This window comes from Mytilinidion resinicola (genome assembly GCF_010093595.1).
Source record: "Mytilinidion resinicola strain CBS 304.34 unplaced genomic scaffold BDZ99scaffold_5, whole genome shotgun sequence".
In the NCBI taxonomy this organism is placed as follows: domain Eukaryota; kingdom Fungi; phylum Ascomycota; class Dothideomycetes; order Mytilinidiales; family Mytilinidiaceae; genus Mytilinidion; species Mytilinidion resinicola.
Window position 1 is genome coordinate 2,143,848 of NW_022985441.1, and position 15,459 is coordinate 2,159,306.

At 53.1% G+C, this 15,459-nt stretch overlaps 7 protein-coding genes across 7 annotated transcripts in view; all 7 read left to right on the forward strand.

Moving 5' to 3' along the window:
- Positions 1-485: 485 nt before the first annotated feature.
- Positions 486-1,473, forward strand: BDZ99DRAFT_259342 (uncharacterized protein). The gene has a single exon (XM_033713769.1). The coding sequence runs from the start codon at positions 536-538 to the stop codon at positions 1,364-1,366; it is 831 nt and encodes a 276-aa protein (XP_033580540.1). The 5' UTR covers positions 486-535; the 3' UTR covers positions 1,367-1,473.
- A 446-nt stretch (positions 1,474-1,919) lies between these two features.
- BDZ99DRAFT_557478 (uncharacterized protein) lies at positions 1,920-3,087 on the forward strand (the record flags this gene model as incomplete). Its single annotated transcript, XM_033727200.1, has 1 exon — positions 1,920-3,087. The coding sequence occupies exon 1, from the start codon at positions 2,047-2,049 to the stop codon at positions 3,085-3,087; it is 1,041 nt and encodes a 346-aa protein (XP_033580541.1). The 5' UTR covers positions 1,920-2,046.
- A 900-nt stretch (positions 3,088-3,987) lies between these two features.
- Positions 3,988-7,124, forward strand: BDZ99DRAFT_474209 (putative beta-mannosidase; the record flags this gene model as incomplete). Its single annotated transcript, XM_033721875.1, has 8 exons — positions 3,988-4,271; positions 4,326-4,552; positions 4,603-4,612; positions 4,667-5,283; positions 5,334-5,483; positions 5,532-5,654; positions 5,704-5,979; positions 6,034-7,124. The coding sequence occupies 8 exons, from the start codon at positions 3,988-3,990 to the stop codon at positions 7,122-7,124; spliced, it is 2,778 nt and encodes a 925-aa protein (XP_033580542.1).
- Positions 7,125-7,589: 465 nt separating this feature from the next.
- On the forward strand, positions 7,590-9,095 carry BDZ99DRAFT_517825 (uncharacterized protein; the record flags this gene model as incomplete). The annotated part of the gene is made up of 2 exons (XM_033725221.1): positions 7,590-8,271; positions 8,362-9,095. The coding sequence occupies 2 exons, from the start codon at positions 7,590-7,592 to the stop codon at positions 9,093-9,095; spliced, it is 1,416 nt and encodes a 471-aa protein (XP_033580543.1).
- Positions 9,096-9,583: 488 nt separating this feature from the next.
- On the forward strand, positions 9,584-10,592 carry BDZ99DRAFT_259398 (uncharacterized protein). Its single transcript, XM_033713770.1, has 3 exons — positions 9,584-9,647; positions 9,704-9,808; positions 9,891-10,592. Exon 3 carries the CDS (start codon positions 9,925-9,927, stop codon positions 10,534-10,536), a length of 612 nt encoding a protein of 203 aa, XP_033580544.1. The 5' UTR covers positions 9,584-9,647; positions 9,704-9,808; positions 9,891-9,924; the 3' UTR covers positions 10,537-10,592.
- Positions 10,593-12,086: 1,494 nt separating this feature from the next.
- Positions 12,087-14,268, forward strand: BDZ99DRAFT_496536 (uncharacterized protein; the record flags this gene model as incomplete). The annotated part of the gene is made up of 4 exons (XM_033723447.1): positions 12,087-12,477; positions 12,514-12,874; positions 13,188-13,241; positions 13,364-14,268. The coding sequence occupies 4 exons, from the start codon at positions 12,087-12,089 to the stop codon at positions 14,079-14,081; spliced, it is 1,524 nt and encodes a 507-aa protein (XP_033580545.1). The 3' UTR covers positions 14,082-14,268.
- A 521-nt stretch (positions 14,269-14,789) lies between these two features.
- Positions 14,790-15,459, forward strand: part of BDZ99DRAFT_474213 (uncharacterized protein) — a gene marked incomplete at both ends in the record, with an annotated part of 941 nt that continues 271 nt past the window's right edge. Inside the window, 2 exons of the mRNA XM_033721876.1 lie at positions 14,790-15,052; positions 15,090-15,354. Coding sequence (XP_033580546.1) covers positions 14,790-15,052; positions 15,090-15,354 — 528 coding nt within the window. The remainder of the gene's footprint in view (positions 15,053-15,089; positions 15,355-15,459) is intronic.

Below are 15,459 nucleotides of genomic sequence, written 5' to 3' on the forward strand. Positions count from 1 at the left end.
CCGCAACATTGACTTCAAGATTTCATTGAGAGTTTGAGCTGCGTGACGTTCGCCGCAACCATCAGCTCTCCACAGAAAAGAGACGGGACTTGAAGACCCAAGAGTACGCAGACACGGACGCTAGAGTACTCAAAATGGACGCCTGCTTGGCAGTTTTTGAAGATAATGAAAACCCACCAGTTGGGATCGATACCATTAGAATACCTAGGTAGTGCCGTGGAATAACCGCGGCGTGAAGATTAAAGAGCTGTACAGCCGCTACAATATTCTAGGACGCGGAGTGGTTTATGTCTTGGGAGAGCTTCAAGACGCGAGGAAGAGACCGATGATTTCGATAATGAAGAAATCATCTCCACAGGTGAGGTGGAAAAGGAGGGGTGAAGCGGGGATGAGTGGGAATTTTGCCAAGCCTGGATCGGTCCGAGATCACCGGCGGTGGCAGAAATCTTTCCAGCTCGATCTCAGACATCAACAAAATATCTTCGCGTCAGGTTGCGCGTCTTCATGGCAGTCCATCTCTTTATCTGGCCCCGAGATGCCACCCCACTCGAGTGTCCCACAACGACTCCTGTCTGCAACTCTCCGCATTCCTCGGCTATCCTACGTCCTCCACTGTAACTCCCCTACTCGAACCTTCTCCTTCTCTAGCAAGCTTGCAAACGCGCAATCGACTATCACCGACGTTGAGGTTGAGGGCTATGCACGATACCAGTTCCCAGAAAACTATGACGACAGGGAAGTCTGGCTGTTCGAAGGCAGGGCAACAGCACCGCGACCAAACGTGCTCAATGTCTCCACAATATCCCAACTTTTGACGACGCCTATGGCGCATGGAGTCTACATAAATCCACGGAATGATTGGTGTAAACGTCTTAGGCTTCTCAACCCCCAAAAAATAAAAATCGAATACGAGGTGCTTCCACTCGAAGCACAGCCTATGGACCAGATGCAGGGTAGACCGTTGAGGCAAATCAACTTTAGGTGTGAGGACAGGCCAAGAGATCACGCTCGGCGAATGGTGAAAATGTACAGCTTTCTGGAGGACAATCAGCATTGTATGGTTCATGTCCAGATGCCGACCAAAAAGTTGGACTGGGGACTGGGGCCGGCGTTTGACTGGGTGGTCGTCAATACTCCGCATTTGAGACCGGAAGTCATTATCAAGTCGATGCCAGAGGGGACGTCTATGGAGATGGTTCCGCATGCAGGCTATGGAGAGGTTGTGTGGGTTTTCGGGCGAGGAGAGAGCTTAAACCCTACGCAGATCAGAAGGCTAAAAGAGAAGCTGATGAGGAGCGCACGCAAGAGTAAAATTGGTCCAGAGGTGGAAAGCTCAGAGAACGTAAAGGAATTAAGTTCAGAATGATATCGCGAGGTGCTGATCGGATGTCACTGTGCACCAAAAACCATTCTACCGCCTCCGACAACCTTACCCGATGAGGCCTTTGCAATTCGCTCACAGACGGTCTCAGAGACTTTGGACGTCTTGAATAAAGACGTTCCCTGGCTGCCAATATGTCTTTGCTTAGACTGTATACCTGCCTTCGAATTTACTGCAGACACGGTTTCGTAAATCATTATGCGAACGGTGGTTAGCCCGATTACCAATGATCCTCAGGCACGGCCACCCAGGCGACCAATGTCTTTTAGTCACATGGTTTCCGGACTTTCGGGCGGATATAGATGTTCGACTAGCCCTCATTCGTATAACAAACGTGGCATGGTGTATAGCTTCATAATCGGTGCGAAGGAGGACTTACAAGACGATGAAGGATTCACACACGAGCTATGAACGCAATTGGCCCGCTTACTGGAATCGAGCGATGGGACCATGAGGATTGAGGAATAGAAGAATTATCAACCACAACGTTTCTAAGCAGATATTTCAATGACGGTACGTGAAAAAGTATTGCTAATAGTTGTCAACGCAAATCTCCTGGGGAGATATAAAACATTGAGCATCCACATCATGTATTTTCGTCACGCAAAACTTGTCTTCCAGTCACCATCATCTCTTGAACAAAGAATTACTTCAGCGAAGCTATCATGCCATCCCTCAAATCTCTCCTCTCACTCCTCTCCCTCCGAGCCATCACACTCGCCCTCGCCCACAACTCCTCCAACCCCCTTCTCGCCACAGGCGCCAACCTGACCTTCGCCCTCCCCACTCACCCCGTCCACACCTTTCCCGTCGGGACCTGGATCGAGAATCTCGCGGTGCGGGAAAACGGCCAAATCATCGCAACCGACGACACCCACCCGCGTATCTATCAAATCGATCCCTACTATTCTCACACTCCCGCGCTCCTTCTTCACGAGTTCAACAACACGGCATCTATCCTCGGCATCGTTGAAACCACCCCGGACGTCTTCTACGTCTGCACCGCTAATTACTCCTCTGCAAAGTTAGAAGGCTACGGAGAAGCATACATCTACAGACTCGACATGCGGCCGTTCTCCTCTTCCATAAAGAACTCAGCCGTAATATCAAAGATCGCTACCCTACTAGAAGCAAAAGCCCTGGACGGGCTCACATGGCTGGAACCCCGCGACGATGCCGAAGGAGAAGGTCTCCTCCTCATCAGCGACTTCCTCGCCGGCGTCATCTGGAGCGTCAAACCCGCCACCGGCGCCGTCGCCATGCCCATCAACAGCACCTATACGCGCTCCACCGGCTTCGGGGTCAACGGGCTCAAGATCCGCAACCGGAAGCTCTATCTCACGAACTCGCAGCAGCAGACCCTCGTTAAAGTCCTTATTAACTCGAAAGGCGAAGCGGTGGGGAATTACACGGTGCTAGCGCAAGGCGGGTTCACGCCGGATGATTTTGCGTTGGATGCGGAGGGGAATGCGTATGTGACTAGTTTTGAGGTGGGGAGGAACGGGGTTGTGTTTGTGCCACGGGAGGGTGGGCAGGCGGTGTATATCCCGGGGATGGCGGGGCCGACGGCAGCGGCGTTTGGGAGGGGGAGGGAGGAGGGGTGGTTGTATGTTAGTACGAGTGGCGGGGATTATGATTATTTGACGGGGAAGGAGGTGACGGCTGCGGGGGGCATTGTTAGGGTGCAGGTGGGGGGGAGGGGGTAGGGGTTCGTGACTAGGGGCATGGTGCGAGGGAGAAGAAGGGGGTTTGGCTGAACGGATAATTCGTGGGCGGTGTGGTGTGAGGATGCGGTTGGAGCAAGGGAGAAGGATGAGGTGTACACGGGACACTGTTCAAGGAAGCGGATATCGGTTCGGCCTTTGGTCTCCATTTTTAGTTACCGATAAACAGTTTTAACATCGTTCCCTGCAGATGTGTGCGGTGGTATTATGCAAATTCACATCGGCCTCTGATCACTCAGTTCAGTTGCCGACCGGTCCGGCTATATGTCTTCAATAAGCAAAGATCTTTGCAGTTCCATGCTTTTGCGGGGAAAACGAGTACGGTCTTTGGTAGACCACGAACTATATGTTGATAGATGAGACCGTGGAATTCAAACGGCCACACCGCATTCCGATAGTTTGAACCAGATAGATCACCCGAGAGATGGAGAGGAGGGCTACGATGTCGAAGTTCTCTGGGATCTGATCGGGACGATCTCGCCAAGGTCGGAGCGGCTCAAGATGTGCCGCGGCTTTCTCCACATCCTAGCCACCATTCCTCTTCCATCTCAACACGCTTACGCCTCCAGCCTCCGTGCCGCATCAAGCATTGATGATCCTGTGGGGTACTTTGTACCTGACCTCACCCCTCACCACTGCACGCGTCTCCGCAAAAGTCACTCGTTTTCTCCGCTTTAGCATTGCTACTGTGCCATGCCGCGGGCTTCCTGATGGCATTTATTGCATCATTGTTCCCCTCTCCTGTACTCCGTGCTAGCATGGACCCGGTGCCGATTTCTCATCATCATGGGTCGTCGAGTGTATTTAGGAGGGCTTACGGCTCTCGCTATATCATTGCTTTACTTTCTTACTTTGTCAGATGACGTGTCGTCTCCTTTCACTATGAGACCACGTAGTACCCAAGCTGTTCTGGCGGCATCGTTTGCAGCTGCAGGAAGCTGTCATGATACATACTGCCAGCAGAACCTTAACCTCAGCACCGTTTCATGGACCGTCTCGAACCCCAATGGTAGTGTTTCGGTTCCTGGAAAATTCCCCTCGCAAGCCCATATCGATCTCTACGCGGCGGGAGTAATCCCTTGGCCTCTATACGGCCTCGGCGACTTTGACCTCCGATGGGTCGCTTATTCGAATTGGACGTACACGTCGGAGGCATTGAAGGGACTGTTCGTAGCGCTTGTATCAAACTCTGATTGATGCGATACTGATCGAATTCGTAGGAGGCAAGATGCTGATTCGACATGGCTACTCTTTAACGGGCTGGACACGTTTGCAAGCATTGAGTTCTGCGGTAAACATGTTGCGGCCACCAACAACCAATTCCGACAATACTATTTCGACGTTACTAGCCTCTTGAAGGAGTGCAAAAGCAACCCTGTTCTCAGCATCAACTTTGGTAGTGCTCCTAATATTGCAGATGCAATTGCTGCAGAGCCAGGGCAAGAGAGTGAGTCTTCTCTGTGATCTTTAATACCAGTACTAACGATACCATCGCAGCGTGGCCATTGTGAGTCTTCTATCTTATCACGCAGACCTCGGCTGCATTTGCTAATAAGAGCAGTGGTGTTGAAATTAACTACGAGTTTCTTAACCGCCAGTTCATCCGAAAAGAGCAGAGCGATTTCGGCTGGGATTGGGGCCCAGCTTTTGCTCCGGTGGGACCCTGGTTGCCAGGATCTATTGTTCAACTCGCCGCTTCGGAATTTCATATTCGAAATTCCCTCGTAGACATCTACCGCGAGGGTCAGCTCAATTTGCTGCCGCCGGACCAGTCTCGCGACTGGGTCGTAAAAACGAGCTTGGATGTTTTCGGGAAACTTCCTTCGGACGCTTCGTTGACGTATAGTCTCCAAGATGCCAGCGGCAAGACAGTTGGCGAGGGCAGATTCGAGAACGTTACATCTGACAGCAGTACGATCACCGGAAGCGTGGTCATTCCAGCGGATTCAGTTAACCTTTGGTGGCCTGTGGGAATGGGTCCACAGACGTTGTACAGTCTGAAAATTGCTGTTGACAGCAATGGTAGGACGGTCAACGAGGTCACCAAGCGTGTTGGTTTCCGAACGATCGTCTCGAACCAAGGGCCTATCACCCAAGAGCAGCTCGACATGGGCATCGCACCAGGCAACAACTGGCATTTCGAGATCAACGGGCATGAGTTCTATGCCAAAGGTTCAAGTATATCCCGTCTCTGCTCCGCGATGTTGTATCTTTGTTGACGAATGCAGACCTCATTCCTCCGGACGTTTTCTGGGCCAATGTTACCGAAGCTCGGATAAAACAATTGTTCGATTCTGTCGTCATCGGAAATCAGAATATGCTTCGAGTTTGGTCGTCCGGAGCTTACTCACCCGACTTCATGTATGACCTTGCGGATGGTAAGCTCCTTTCTGGGATCCCTTCCGCCAAGTGCTGACTTTCACCAGAGATGGGAATTCTGCTATGGAGCGAATTCGAGTTCGGAGATGCCCTTTACCCAGTTGAAAAAGAGTTCCTTGACAACGTGAAAGATGAAGTATACTACCAAGTCCGACGGATCAATCACCATCGTGCGTCACCCACTCTTTTGGCTCAGGTAGTCTTTACTAATTCGTGCAGCTTCACTTGCCTACTGGGCCGGTGGCAACGAACTCGAGAACCTAGAGTTGTATGTTGTCGAAAATGCTGCTCCGAAAGAGCTAGATCGGTACACGGCCGAATACGAGACTCTGTTTCTTGACACGATTGTGCCTATTCTTTTCGGAAACTCGAGGAGTATTTCGTACTCTCCCAGCAGTACAAGCAATGGATACCTGGAGTTGGACTTTTCGCTGCCTCAGCCGATAACCGAAAGATATAACAACAAAACCCCTGGCTCGATTTATGGCGAAACAGGTTAGTGGCGTGCCGTCTTCTTCGTCTTGAATCACGACTAACCGGACTCTCCAGACCACTACGACTATGACTCCACAGTAGCCTTCGACATATCGTCGTATCCAATTGGACGATTCGCAAATGAGTTTGGTTTCCATTCGATGCCATCCTTAGAGAGTTGGCAGCAGCAGATTGACCCCGCCGACCTCTACTTCAACTCCTCCACGATCGTACTGAGGAACCATCATTATCCACCTATGAATACCAATACATCAAACTATGCAAACAGTACCAAAGGCATGGTTGAGATGACCCTAGCCGTCGAGCGATGGTATCCGGCGCCTCAGAAGGAAGACCCAATCGCCAACTTTTCCGCCTGGTGCCACGCAACGCAGATATTCCAAGCCGATTACTACAGCTCGCAGATTCAGTACTACCGCAGCGGAAGTGGACGGCGTGAGAGGCAACTTGGATCGCTGTACTGGCAGCTGGAGGATCAATGGCAAGCACCAACCTGGGCCGGGATTGAATATGATGGGCGATGGAAAGTCCTCCATTATGTTGCAAGAGACATCTACCAGCCAGTCATCGTCTCGCCGTTCTTCAACGCGACGACGAAGGATTTTGAGGTCTGGGTTACCTCCGATCTTTGGTCTTCAGTCAAAGGCGCCGTCAACCTGACATGGTACGATTGGTCTGGAAAGCGCCTGGACATCGCCACGCCTGTCACTCTGCCAGTGACAGTCGGCGCAATCAACTCAACCAAAGTCCTCCAAACCAACACGAACGACATCCTCAAAAACCACGATCCTCTAGACGTCGTCCTCGCCATGTCCGTTTCAGTCGAAGGCCAACTCCCTAGCTCGAATACCACCCAAACTCTCACCCACACGAACTGGTTCCACGCTGCGCCCTTATCCGTCGCTCACATTGTCGATCCCGGCCTCAAAATCACCCCCGGCAAGGACAGCTTCACCATCGAGGCCACCACGGGCGTCGCTGCCTGGGTCTGGCTTGACCACTCCGCAGGCGTGATGGGGTATTTCGACTCCAATGCATTCTGGCTCGCTCCAGGAGAAAAGAAGGAGGTTGGGTTCACGGTGACGGGCGGCGAGTGGATCGATGGGACAACGGTGCAGAGCCTATGGGACTTGACGCTCCCTTGATAAGGTGGCTGGGGATCAGGCGACAAGGCGCGGCCCGTGTTTAGTGTGGAAAACGTCGGGAAATATTGCGCGAGCACTCTCTGCTTTCATCCATTCAAAAGTATAAGGGTATGTTTTCTGTTCGCTAAGCCCCGTCGGTGCCTGGCGCTGCCTGAAATGCCAGAACTTGGGGGCCGAAAGGCCCACCGGTCGCGTGTTGCTGCCTCGGCGCCCTGGTACTCGACGAGAGGTATTAATTCGTGTTGGCGACGCTGTTAGAGCCCCAGCAAAGCACAACGCGAAATCCGAGCGGTATCACGGGTATGCTCTCACGTGACTTGAACCAACATCGGGTCGGCCCCTCTTCTTCCCTAGTTATATCTGCCCCACCGAGTTTTAGGTCTTCTATCGTATTCAATTTCTCTCTTCCCGTATACTCTACTGTTGTTGATAGCTCGAAAGACGACGACGACCCCAACCCTCGCGATGGCGGATTCCGCTAATGCCGTTGCTGTCGATGCGATGATTGAGAACGAGCACGAGAATGAGACCGGGAATGAGATCGAGACTAGGAACGAAAATGAGAACGAGAATGAAGCCGAGAACGAGAATGAGCCCGAAATCGAGAACGAGAAGGAGAGCGCCGCCACGGATCCTCCCCGTGCTCCTACTCCTCCTCCTCCAGATGCCCCAAGCCAGCCTGATCTCAACTATCTCAGCAACACCGAGCAAGTCGACCTCCTCACAACGAGTCCGAAATACAAATCAATGGCGAAACTCCATGCGCTCCTCACCAGAACTACGCTAGGACCTTCCGCCTCTGATGCCCCAAGTCCCGAAGCAGGTCCGGCCGCTCGTCTCCGCTTGCACGTTGCCGCCGCCCAAGCACGGCTGCAGCAGATCATCGCGCAGGAAAAAGCGGCGAAGATGGAACTTACCCCCGAGCAGCGGAAAGAGGTGTTCCCGTTCCTGGCGCTGCCGGCGGAGTTGCGAGTGCTAGTCTATGAAGAGCTACTTGTTACCGATGATCGCTTGCTCGTGACGTGGCGTGGCCCGAAGAGAGCGAGGGTGCAGCAGAAGAAGATGTGGACAAGCGTGCTGAGGGTCAACCGGCTGGTGAGTGGGGAAGCGAGGGAGGTGCTGTACGGGGGCAACGTGTTTGACTTCGGTACGCTACGCTTCCCAGGCATATCAACTTCACACGTAGACGACACAGATGGGAGTGCAGATATTAGCTAACGCCCACCGTGCCGTGCAGAGGAAATAATGCTCAAATTCTCCACTGGCTCCTCCTTCCTGACCGCCATCGGCCGCCACAACGCGCGCCTGATCCGCACCCTCGTCGCCGACGTCTCGGCCACCCGCGAGCTGCGCGCCGCGTCGCCGCTGCGCTCGCGCAGCGTCACGTACCGCGCCCTCGACACGAAGCACAACTACCACATCAATGCGCCGTTCTTGGCTACCTTCCTCGCCAGCTGGGGCATCTCATTCAGGCATTTGAGGTTGCTGGCCGTGCATCTGCAGCACATGGGGAAGGATTGGTATGATAGTGATTGGGTGGAGCCGGTGTATAGAGGCGGCGCGAGGAGCTTGGAGGAGGAGGAGGAGGAGCGCGCGCAGGAGCGCATGGCGCTGAAGAGGAGGGAGGAGGTTGAGAAGGCGGTGGAGGTGGTGAGGGAGCGGGAGGGCGGGTGGCTGAAGTTGGTTAGGGAGGAGGAGGCGAGGGGGTTGGAGGGGGAGTGGGAGAGGGTGGGAGGGAGGTGGTTTGTGTATAAGGGGGTAAGGAGGGGGGAGGGGGAAGAGGATGAAGAGATTGAAGTAATTGAGGAAGGGAAGGGGAAGGGGAAGGAGAAGGAGAACGCTGTTGAGGGCGATGGCGCGGAGGCAGCGGCTGAGACGGATGCCAGGGGGGTGAGCGGCAATGGCGATGGTGAGAGCGTGAAGCAAGATGCTGCTTGGGTGTTGCCTAGGCCTCGGAGATATTGGCACTAGGCGCTGTGATCTCTCAGACAAACTCCAGGGCGCTGATTCACGACGTTCCGATCTTTACATCCGTTTCTCGATTTTGGAAGTAGGTTGGGGGACTCCTGACGCTGGCGGCTGGTGTTGTAACGTTTTTTTCCTTTCCTTCTCGTCTTATCGCTGCAATTATCATTACTCTTCCAAAGGTGCCCCGTATCCTCCAAGCGCAAAACTCAGGCTTGTACAGCTAAGATTACGGTAGTAGGCCAAAAGGCACCTTGGGCGTACTGGCATAGCAGGAGCCTCAAATCCAGGCCCTCATTGTTTCAATTCACTCCCTAGCAGAATCCACTGCCCAGGGGCACCATCCATGGTCTAAGCACCCCGCAAGACTCAAGTCTATGCCGCTAAGATTACGGTGGTAGGCCAAAAGCCTCGTCAGACGGCGTCACGACGGAACAGTCCCAAATCACGCATTCAAACACCTTACATTCACTTTCTACCAAGATCAGACCGCTAAGGGGACCACTCATGGTCCAAGTACCGCTCAAAACACACGTCCACTTAGCGAGAATTAACGCAGTAAGTCAGAAACCACATTAAACGATATCACGAGGCCACAGTCCTGAATCACACAGTCAAGCGCTTGACATTCGCTCCGCAGCAGAATCTACCACCCAGGGACGCCATCCATAGTCTAAGCATCCCGCAAAATGCAAGCTCACATGGCCAGAATCACTGCAGTACGTCAAACTTCACGTCATATGGCAACATAAAGTACCCGTCCCAAATCACATTGTTGAACGCCTGACATTCACTATCCAGCAGAACGAAATGCCCAGGGACATCTTCTATCGGTATGTACGCTGTCAAAACGCACGGTTCTAAATCACGTCGTCAGACGCTTGACATTCACTCCGCAACAGAACCGAATGCCGAGGGGGGCCATCCACAGTCTAAGCATCCGTCAAAACGCACGCCCACAGCTAGAATCACGGTAGTAGGTCAAAAGCGACATCAGATAACATCACGAAGCCACGGTTCCAAATCACGTCGTCCAGCGCTTGACATTCACTCCGCAATAGAACTAAATGTCCGAGGGCGTCCCCAGTCCCAATCACCGCAGTACGTCAAACGCAACATCAAACAACATCATACATCCACAATTCCAAATTACACCGTGAAAAACTTCTCGTTACTCTCACGCCGACTACACCGCACCGAGGCCCCACAACTCCGCCAACACTCCCCCAAAACCTATTCAGCAGCCGGCAGATGCACATCCCAGTTCTTCTGCAGCTCCAACGCCCACTTCCACTTCTCCCTGACCCACTCTCACGCCAACTCCTCCCACTCCTCCACCCTCTCCCGCCCCTCTTGGCACATCTTCCCCGCCTCCGCGGCCGCCTTCCGGCACGCTCCCGAGCAATTTGCGACTTCTTTGCGCCTGTTGCTGCCACGCTCCTGGTAGGAGATTGAGCCTGCGTGGTCCCACAGCCGCGCGGCCTCTTCGTACCCGTGCACCGCCTCTTTGGCCACCTTTTCGCGCGTTATTTTAGTATCGTGTGATCAAGCAGAAGAACTAAAACAACCAAACGAGGGCTGCGTAGTGGTCCATCTTGTGCGCGAAGGGTGGCGAAAGGTGACGCGAAGGGTGACGAAGGGTGTGATGACAGGTGACGAAAGGCTCTAGAGAGGATCGTTGAAGGAGGAGAAGACGTAAGCGCAGTGGGGTGGAAGAGATATAAACAACCGTGCCGAGAGTGGGCGGACGTTGTTCCGGATCACATGTGAGAGTTCGAGGAGCTTGGGTCATCGCTGTCTGAGGTGGCTCGGCGAGCTTTCAGGTTGGGCAAAATGACGTCGGTCGGGTTTGAGAGAGTGTACGGGGGGACTTCAGACGGCGGTATGCAGGTGTAAACACATGTATGACGAAGTAAGATATGACGAAGAGGGTAGGGGACAAAAGGGGGAGAAGGGGAGTATTTGGGACTAGAAAGAAGAGAAGTGACTTGATGTGCTAATCTTCACAGCATGATGCCGATGCTGGGAGTCCTTTGATATCATTCTCGGATCGAGAACGAGATGTTGGGTTTGCAGCGTCATGGATGATGCTACTGATTTCTCATACCTCGATGACACCGTCAGCAGTCCTCCAACGTCCTTCACCAATGGATAACGAGAATTAAAGCATATAATGATGTTAATGAGGCAGCTGATCATCAATGGTACGATGCCACCGTCTGAAGTCCTCTAGCAGCTTTTCCAAATCAGGAACCTGATGTGAAGTCTCGTTCGTCGTATATTACTTTCGACAGTATTATGACTGTCCGAAGTCCTTCAGTGCCCTTTCGAGAACGCTAACAAGATGTAAGAACCGTCTCGTCGTGATTCTCGGAATCGGAACTCTATATTGTCGTCCCTCAGCCGGTTCTCCAACGTACTAACAGAATTCGGGGGTAGCGGATAAACTTCTAATCTGCGTACACACTGCTGACACCGTCTAGGATAGCCTCACAGTTTTACTCGTTGTCCAAAATGTCGAATTTTTCTCTCATTCAGAATGCTGAGGATACTACGAGATTCCTCGCGCAGCGGTAAACGAGTGTATGGATATCTGCGACGATGCACTGCATGTGGTTCTTTTCGCGATAAGACAAAGAGAAAAAGTTGGGCGTCTCATAGTCCTGGGCTGGATTCTGGGGCAGGCGTAGTAGACTCATGCTTCCCTAGACAATAAACACGTCCCTTCTCTTTCCCGCTCTTCACCCCCCGGTTTCCATCTCTGCATCTCAGAACTTCACATTCTGTCAACAGACATACCATTCTCGCATTATCCACTTAGTCATCCGTTTCAGCACGTATCATCATCGTATAGCTATCCCATCATCCGTTCGATAGCTCAATTCTCTCATTTTACTCGCTCAACTATCCGTTCGAGCGCTTGCTATTCTCACGTCATTCTCTCCGGATCTCTACCTCTCGTTACTCAAACGCTCCAGGACGCGGAAGACGGCGAAAATGTCCACGATCAGGGATCTGGACACACGAAGTGTGGCGAAGATGTTCAAGATCACGAAATCAGCCATACGCAAATGCAACCAGCTTGTGGACACGACCGCGGAAACAGCCGGAAGAGGGATCACCTCTGTTCAAGCTCGCTTTCGCTTGAAGGAATCTATCGAAAAGTACTGGATCGCAGAGTGTGACCACCATTTCGATGTCTACCTGGAAGGTCGTCTACGGTCGCCCAAGCACCTATCCCTGGTACCCAGCGACAGCTCAAAACCGTCGTATGATATCTATTTCAAAGATGCAAAATCCATCAGGGTAGACCGAAAGGACGGCGAGACACTTGCGAATGCGACCATATGCGCTGGAACTATCGGGTCCTTGATCCCTGATGGTACTAGTACGTCGCTGTGGTTCTGCTCCTACCCCCATAAAGATCGTTTGGGGGCCTACATGATTGATATCATACCGGACATGCTGACATCGGATCGTCCTCTCTCTCTCTCTCCTGCTCCACACTGTCCGTTTCAGTGGTTCGTGTGGACACGTGCTGAACTAGGCATGTTCGACGGGATGGTGCATAACGTTGGTCTGCTGTTCGGCCCCAATGCCGCATTAAATCCATGGGCGGGCTTCCATAACAAAATGCCGAAGATTGCAATACACAAGAGGAGTAAGGTGGGAATATTAAAGGTCGCCAAGGGTGACATGAGGCCAGAGGTGGAAGACATTGTCGTAGCGACCTGCATGGCCGTGTTGAAAGAAGGGGAGCCTGGCTGGAAGAGACTGGGTGGCTGGTGAGTAGAATCCCTCCCTCTCCTGTCTCGGAACCTCCAATGCTTGCAATATACTGACACTTCGCAGTACAGTCATGTAGTGCAATGTCTAAGCTTCGACTTTCCAGTGCATCCTCGCTGTCAACCCCGATTAGTACACTGTTCTGCCATTGCTCGTGGTAATTTAACGTATCAAACATCACCTGGACTTTCACCTCCATCTTCGAATCGGTGCTGATCTTGTAACTGTCGATGACCCCTCCGAACGTTCATCTTGAGCGGAGTAGCAGTTCCGTTTCCCGATTGTAGCGGCATCTTCTCTCTCAGCCTTTAGGTCCTCACCATATCAACGCAGTGCTGCATTCTACTGCACTCTGCCAACCCCAGGGTAAGCCCTTCCCGTCATCCTTTCTCGCCCCACGGCAACAGGCAACGGCAATAACATCTAACATCTGATTCCATCAATTTTAATTGGGGCCAGATTAATTCCCTTATCCTCATGCGCTCTAGGGTAAAACGTAACCATTTGTTCCACATCCAGTACCCATCTGAACATCGCCCCGTCCTTATTATGATGATACGCTTGAGTTGTGTTCCGGCGCATGGCCAAGATGTTTCCAGGCTCACAACTAAGGATGGAACTGCTGTCGACGTCGGTGCGTACGGGCCTACCACGTACCTCGACGCCGTTGTCGGTGAGAGAGCCGCTCGTGATTTGGCTAAGTCTCGTGACTCCCACGTTTCATCGCCTATGTTCAGCTATAAAGCTTCAAGAATCCTCCGGCCATACGGCCAGCATGAGGGGCTTTGTGGGTCGTTGGGTTCAAAACAGGAGACTCCATCGCGTTATGTGGCACCATCAACAGGAACGGGAAAGTCCTTTCATGGTCTGGGCCGGTGGAGGAAGTTGTTGACAGTTCGCGTTCAACAGGCCACATTCCTGGGGATTGTGAGGAAGACGACGACGAAGATGCTCTATGTGCGGAGTGTTCATCCACGAATATGGTGCTCATCATCACCATCCACTTCCGCGACACGTTTTCTCTATTCCGAGAGTCTGAAAACTTTTGTTGTCATGCTACTACGGCATCCGGGACTTCCCGTAGATGTAGTAGATCCGCTTCATATAGTGCTGACAATTATTATCACCATTCAGTATCGCTCCCGCCAGTCCAAACTTCCAACACATGATCGTGCGGAAAGCAATGTTTCAGTATCGCCCCAGTAATCCACTCCCTCCGAAATCCATTTTGGGGGATAAACGCGATTTTTGCAATCCCAACCACAGCCCCAACCATGGGTCGGTATCGCGCACGAGTCTGATCCGCCGCAGATGCCCTCCCATACGATAGTCTTCATCGAGTTTTCGATCCCGGCCCAGATCCTAACCATGAGGCATTCACCGTGTATCTCACAAGCCCATTGTCTTCCCAACTCTGACGAACGCGAAACCTGAATGGCGGCGAGGTTCTTATAGTAGATATGAGGGCGTTAGTAAGCAGCCTCACGTGCTAGTCATGTGATCACACGATGACTTGAGGGCACGGGATATCATCGCGGATCCAAGGATATGGACACAGAGGCAGCAAAAGAAGGTTTCTATATCTTCTCTAGCACATGCTCTATACTGCGCCCTTTTACCAAGGGCTGTTGGGCGAGGTTTTCCCAGGCATGAAACGATTCAACCCCTCTGAGGTTGCTATGCGAGCATTCATGCAGAGTAAGCTCAGCCACACTTGGGGATTCCCAGGATCAAAATCTTTCATAAAGCCTCAGTCCTCGAAGTTCAACCTCCATCTTTCGAATCGAATTTCCGTCTCCATTCCATTCATTTCATTTCTCTCTCAAAGTGCAATCAGTCAAACCAAAATCCCTATTCCCCATCATCTCAACCCCTGCACCCATCAACATCGTCCTCCCACCCCTTTAGACCAACATGGCCACCCCCCTCCCCTACACCGCCCCCGACGAGCCCTCCCAAATCGACGCCCTCATCGCCGACCGTTCAATCCGCAACTTCGCCATGCCCCACGATCCCCGCTTCCCCGCCTACGGCATAATCCAGTCCTACATGGACGGCACCACCACCCTTTCCGCCAACGTCTCCTCCCTCGCCTCCCCTGTCGACCACGCCTACAGGCACCCCCTGCCCCCCGCCCAGCGCGCCGCCGGCACCTCCCTCTCCCTCTTCGACCCCTGGTACGCGGTCCTACACCACGCGCACCGCAACTCATAGCGCTCCCCGACCGCCCACTCCGCCTCGTCGCCCTCGTCGCCCTCGTCGCCGCCCTGAAAGCCCGCCCGGACCCCGCGCCCGCCTCCATGCCATCGGCGCAGCTCCGCGCGCTGTGCTGGGTCTGGGAGCCTGGCGTCGTGTGGAGCGTGCTGCACCTGCTGGGCGCGGCGTTCGTCGAGTCGTACAGCGCGCCGGCCATCTACGCGCGGGGGGACGCGGCGAAGCTCAGCGCGCCGCAGATGCACGCGTGGACGAACGTGTGCGGGTTTGTGGCGCGGCTGGCGGCGGAGGGGGTGTGGGGGGTGCAGTTTGGGGTTTGGGGTGCGGGTGGTGGAGGGGCCGAGGTGGACGATGCGAGCGAAGGCGAAGG

Coding starts and splice junctions, on each gene's coding strand:
- BDZ99DRAFT_259342 (XM_033713769.1), top strand. CDS start 536: ATGCCACCCCACTCGAGTGTCCCACAACGACTCCTGTCTGCAACTCTC.
- BDZ99DRAFT_259398 (XM_033713770.1), top strand. CDS start 9,925: ATGTACGCTGTCAAAACGCACGGTTCTAAATCACGTCGTCAGACGCTT.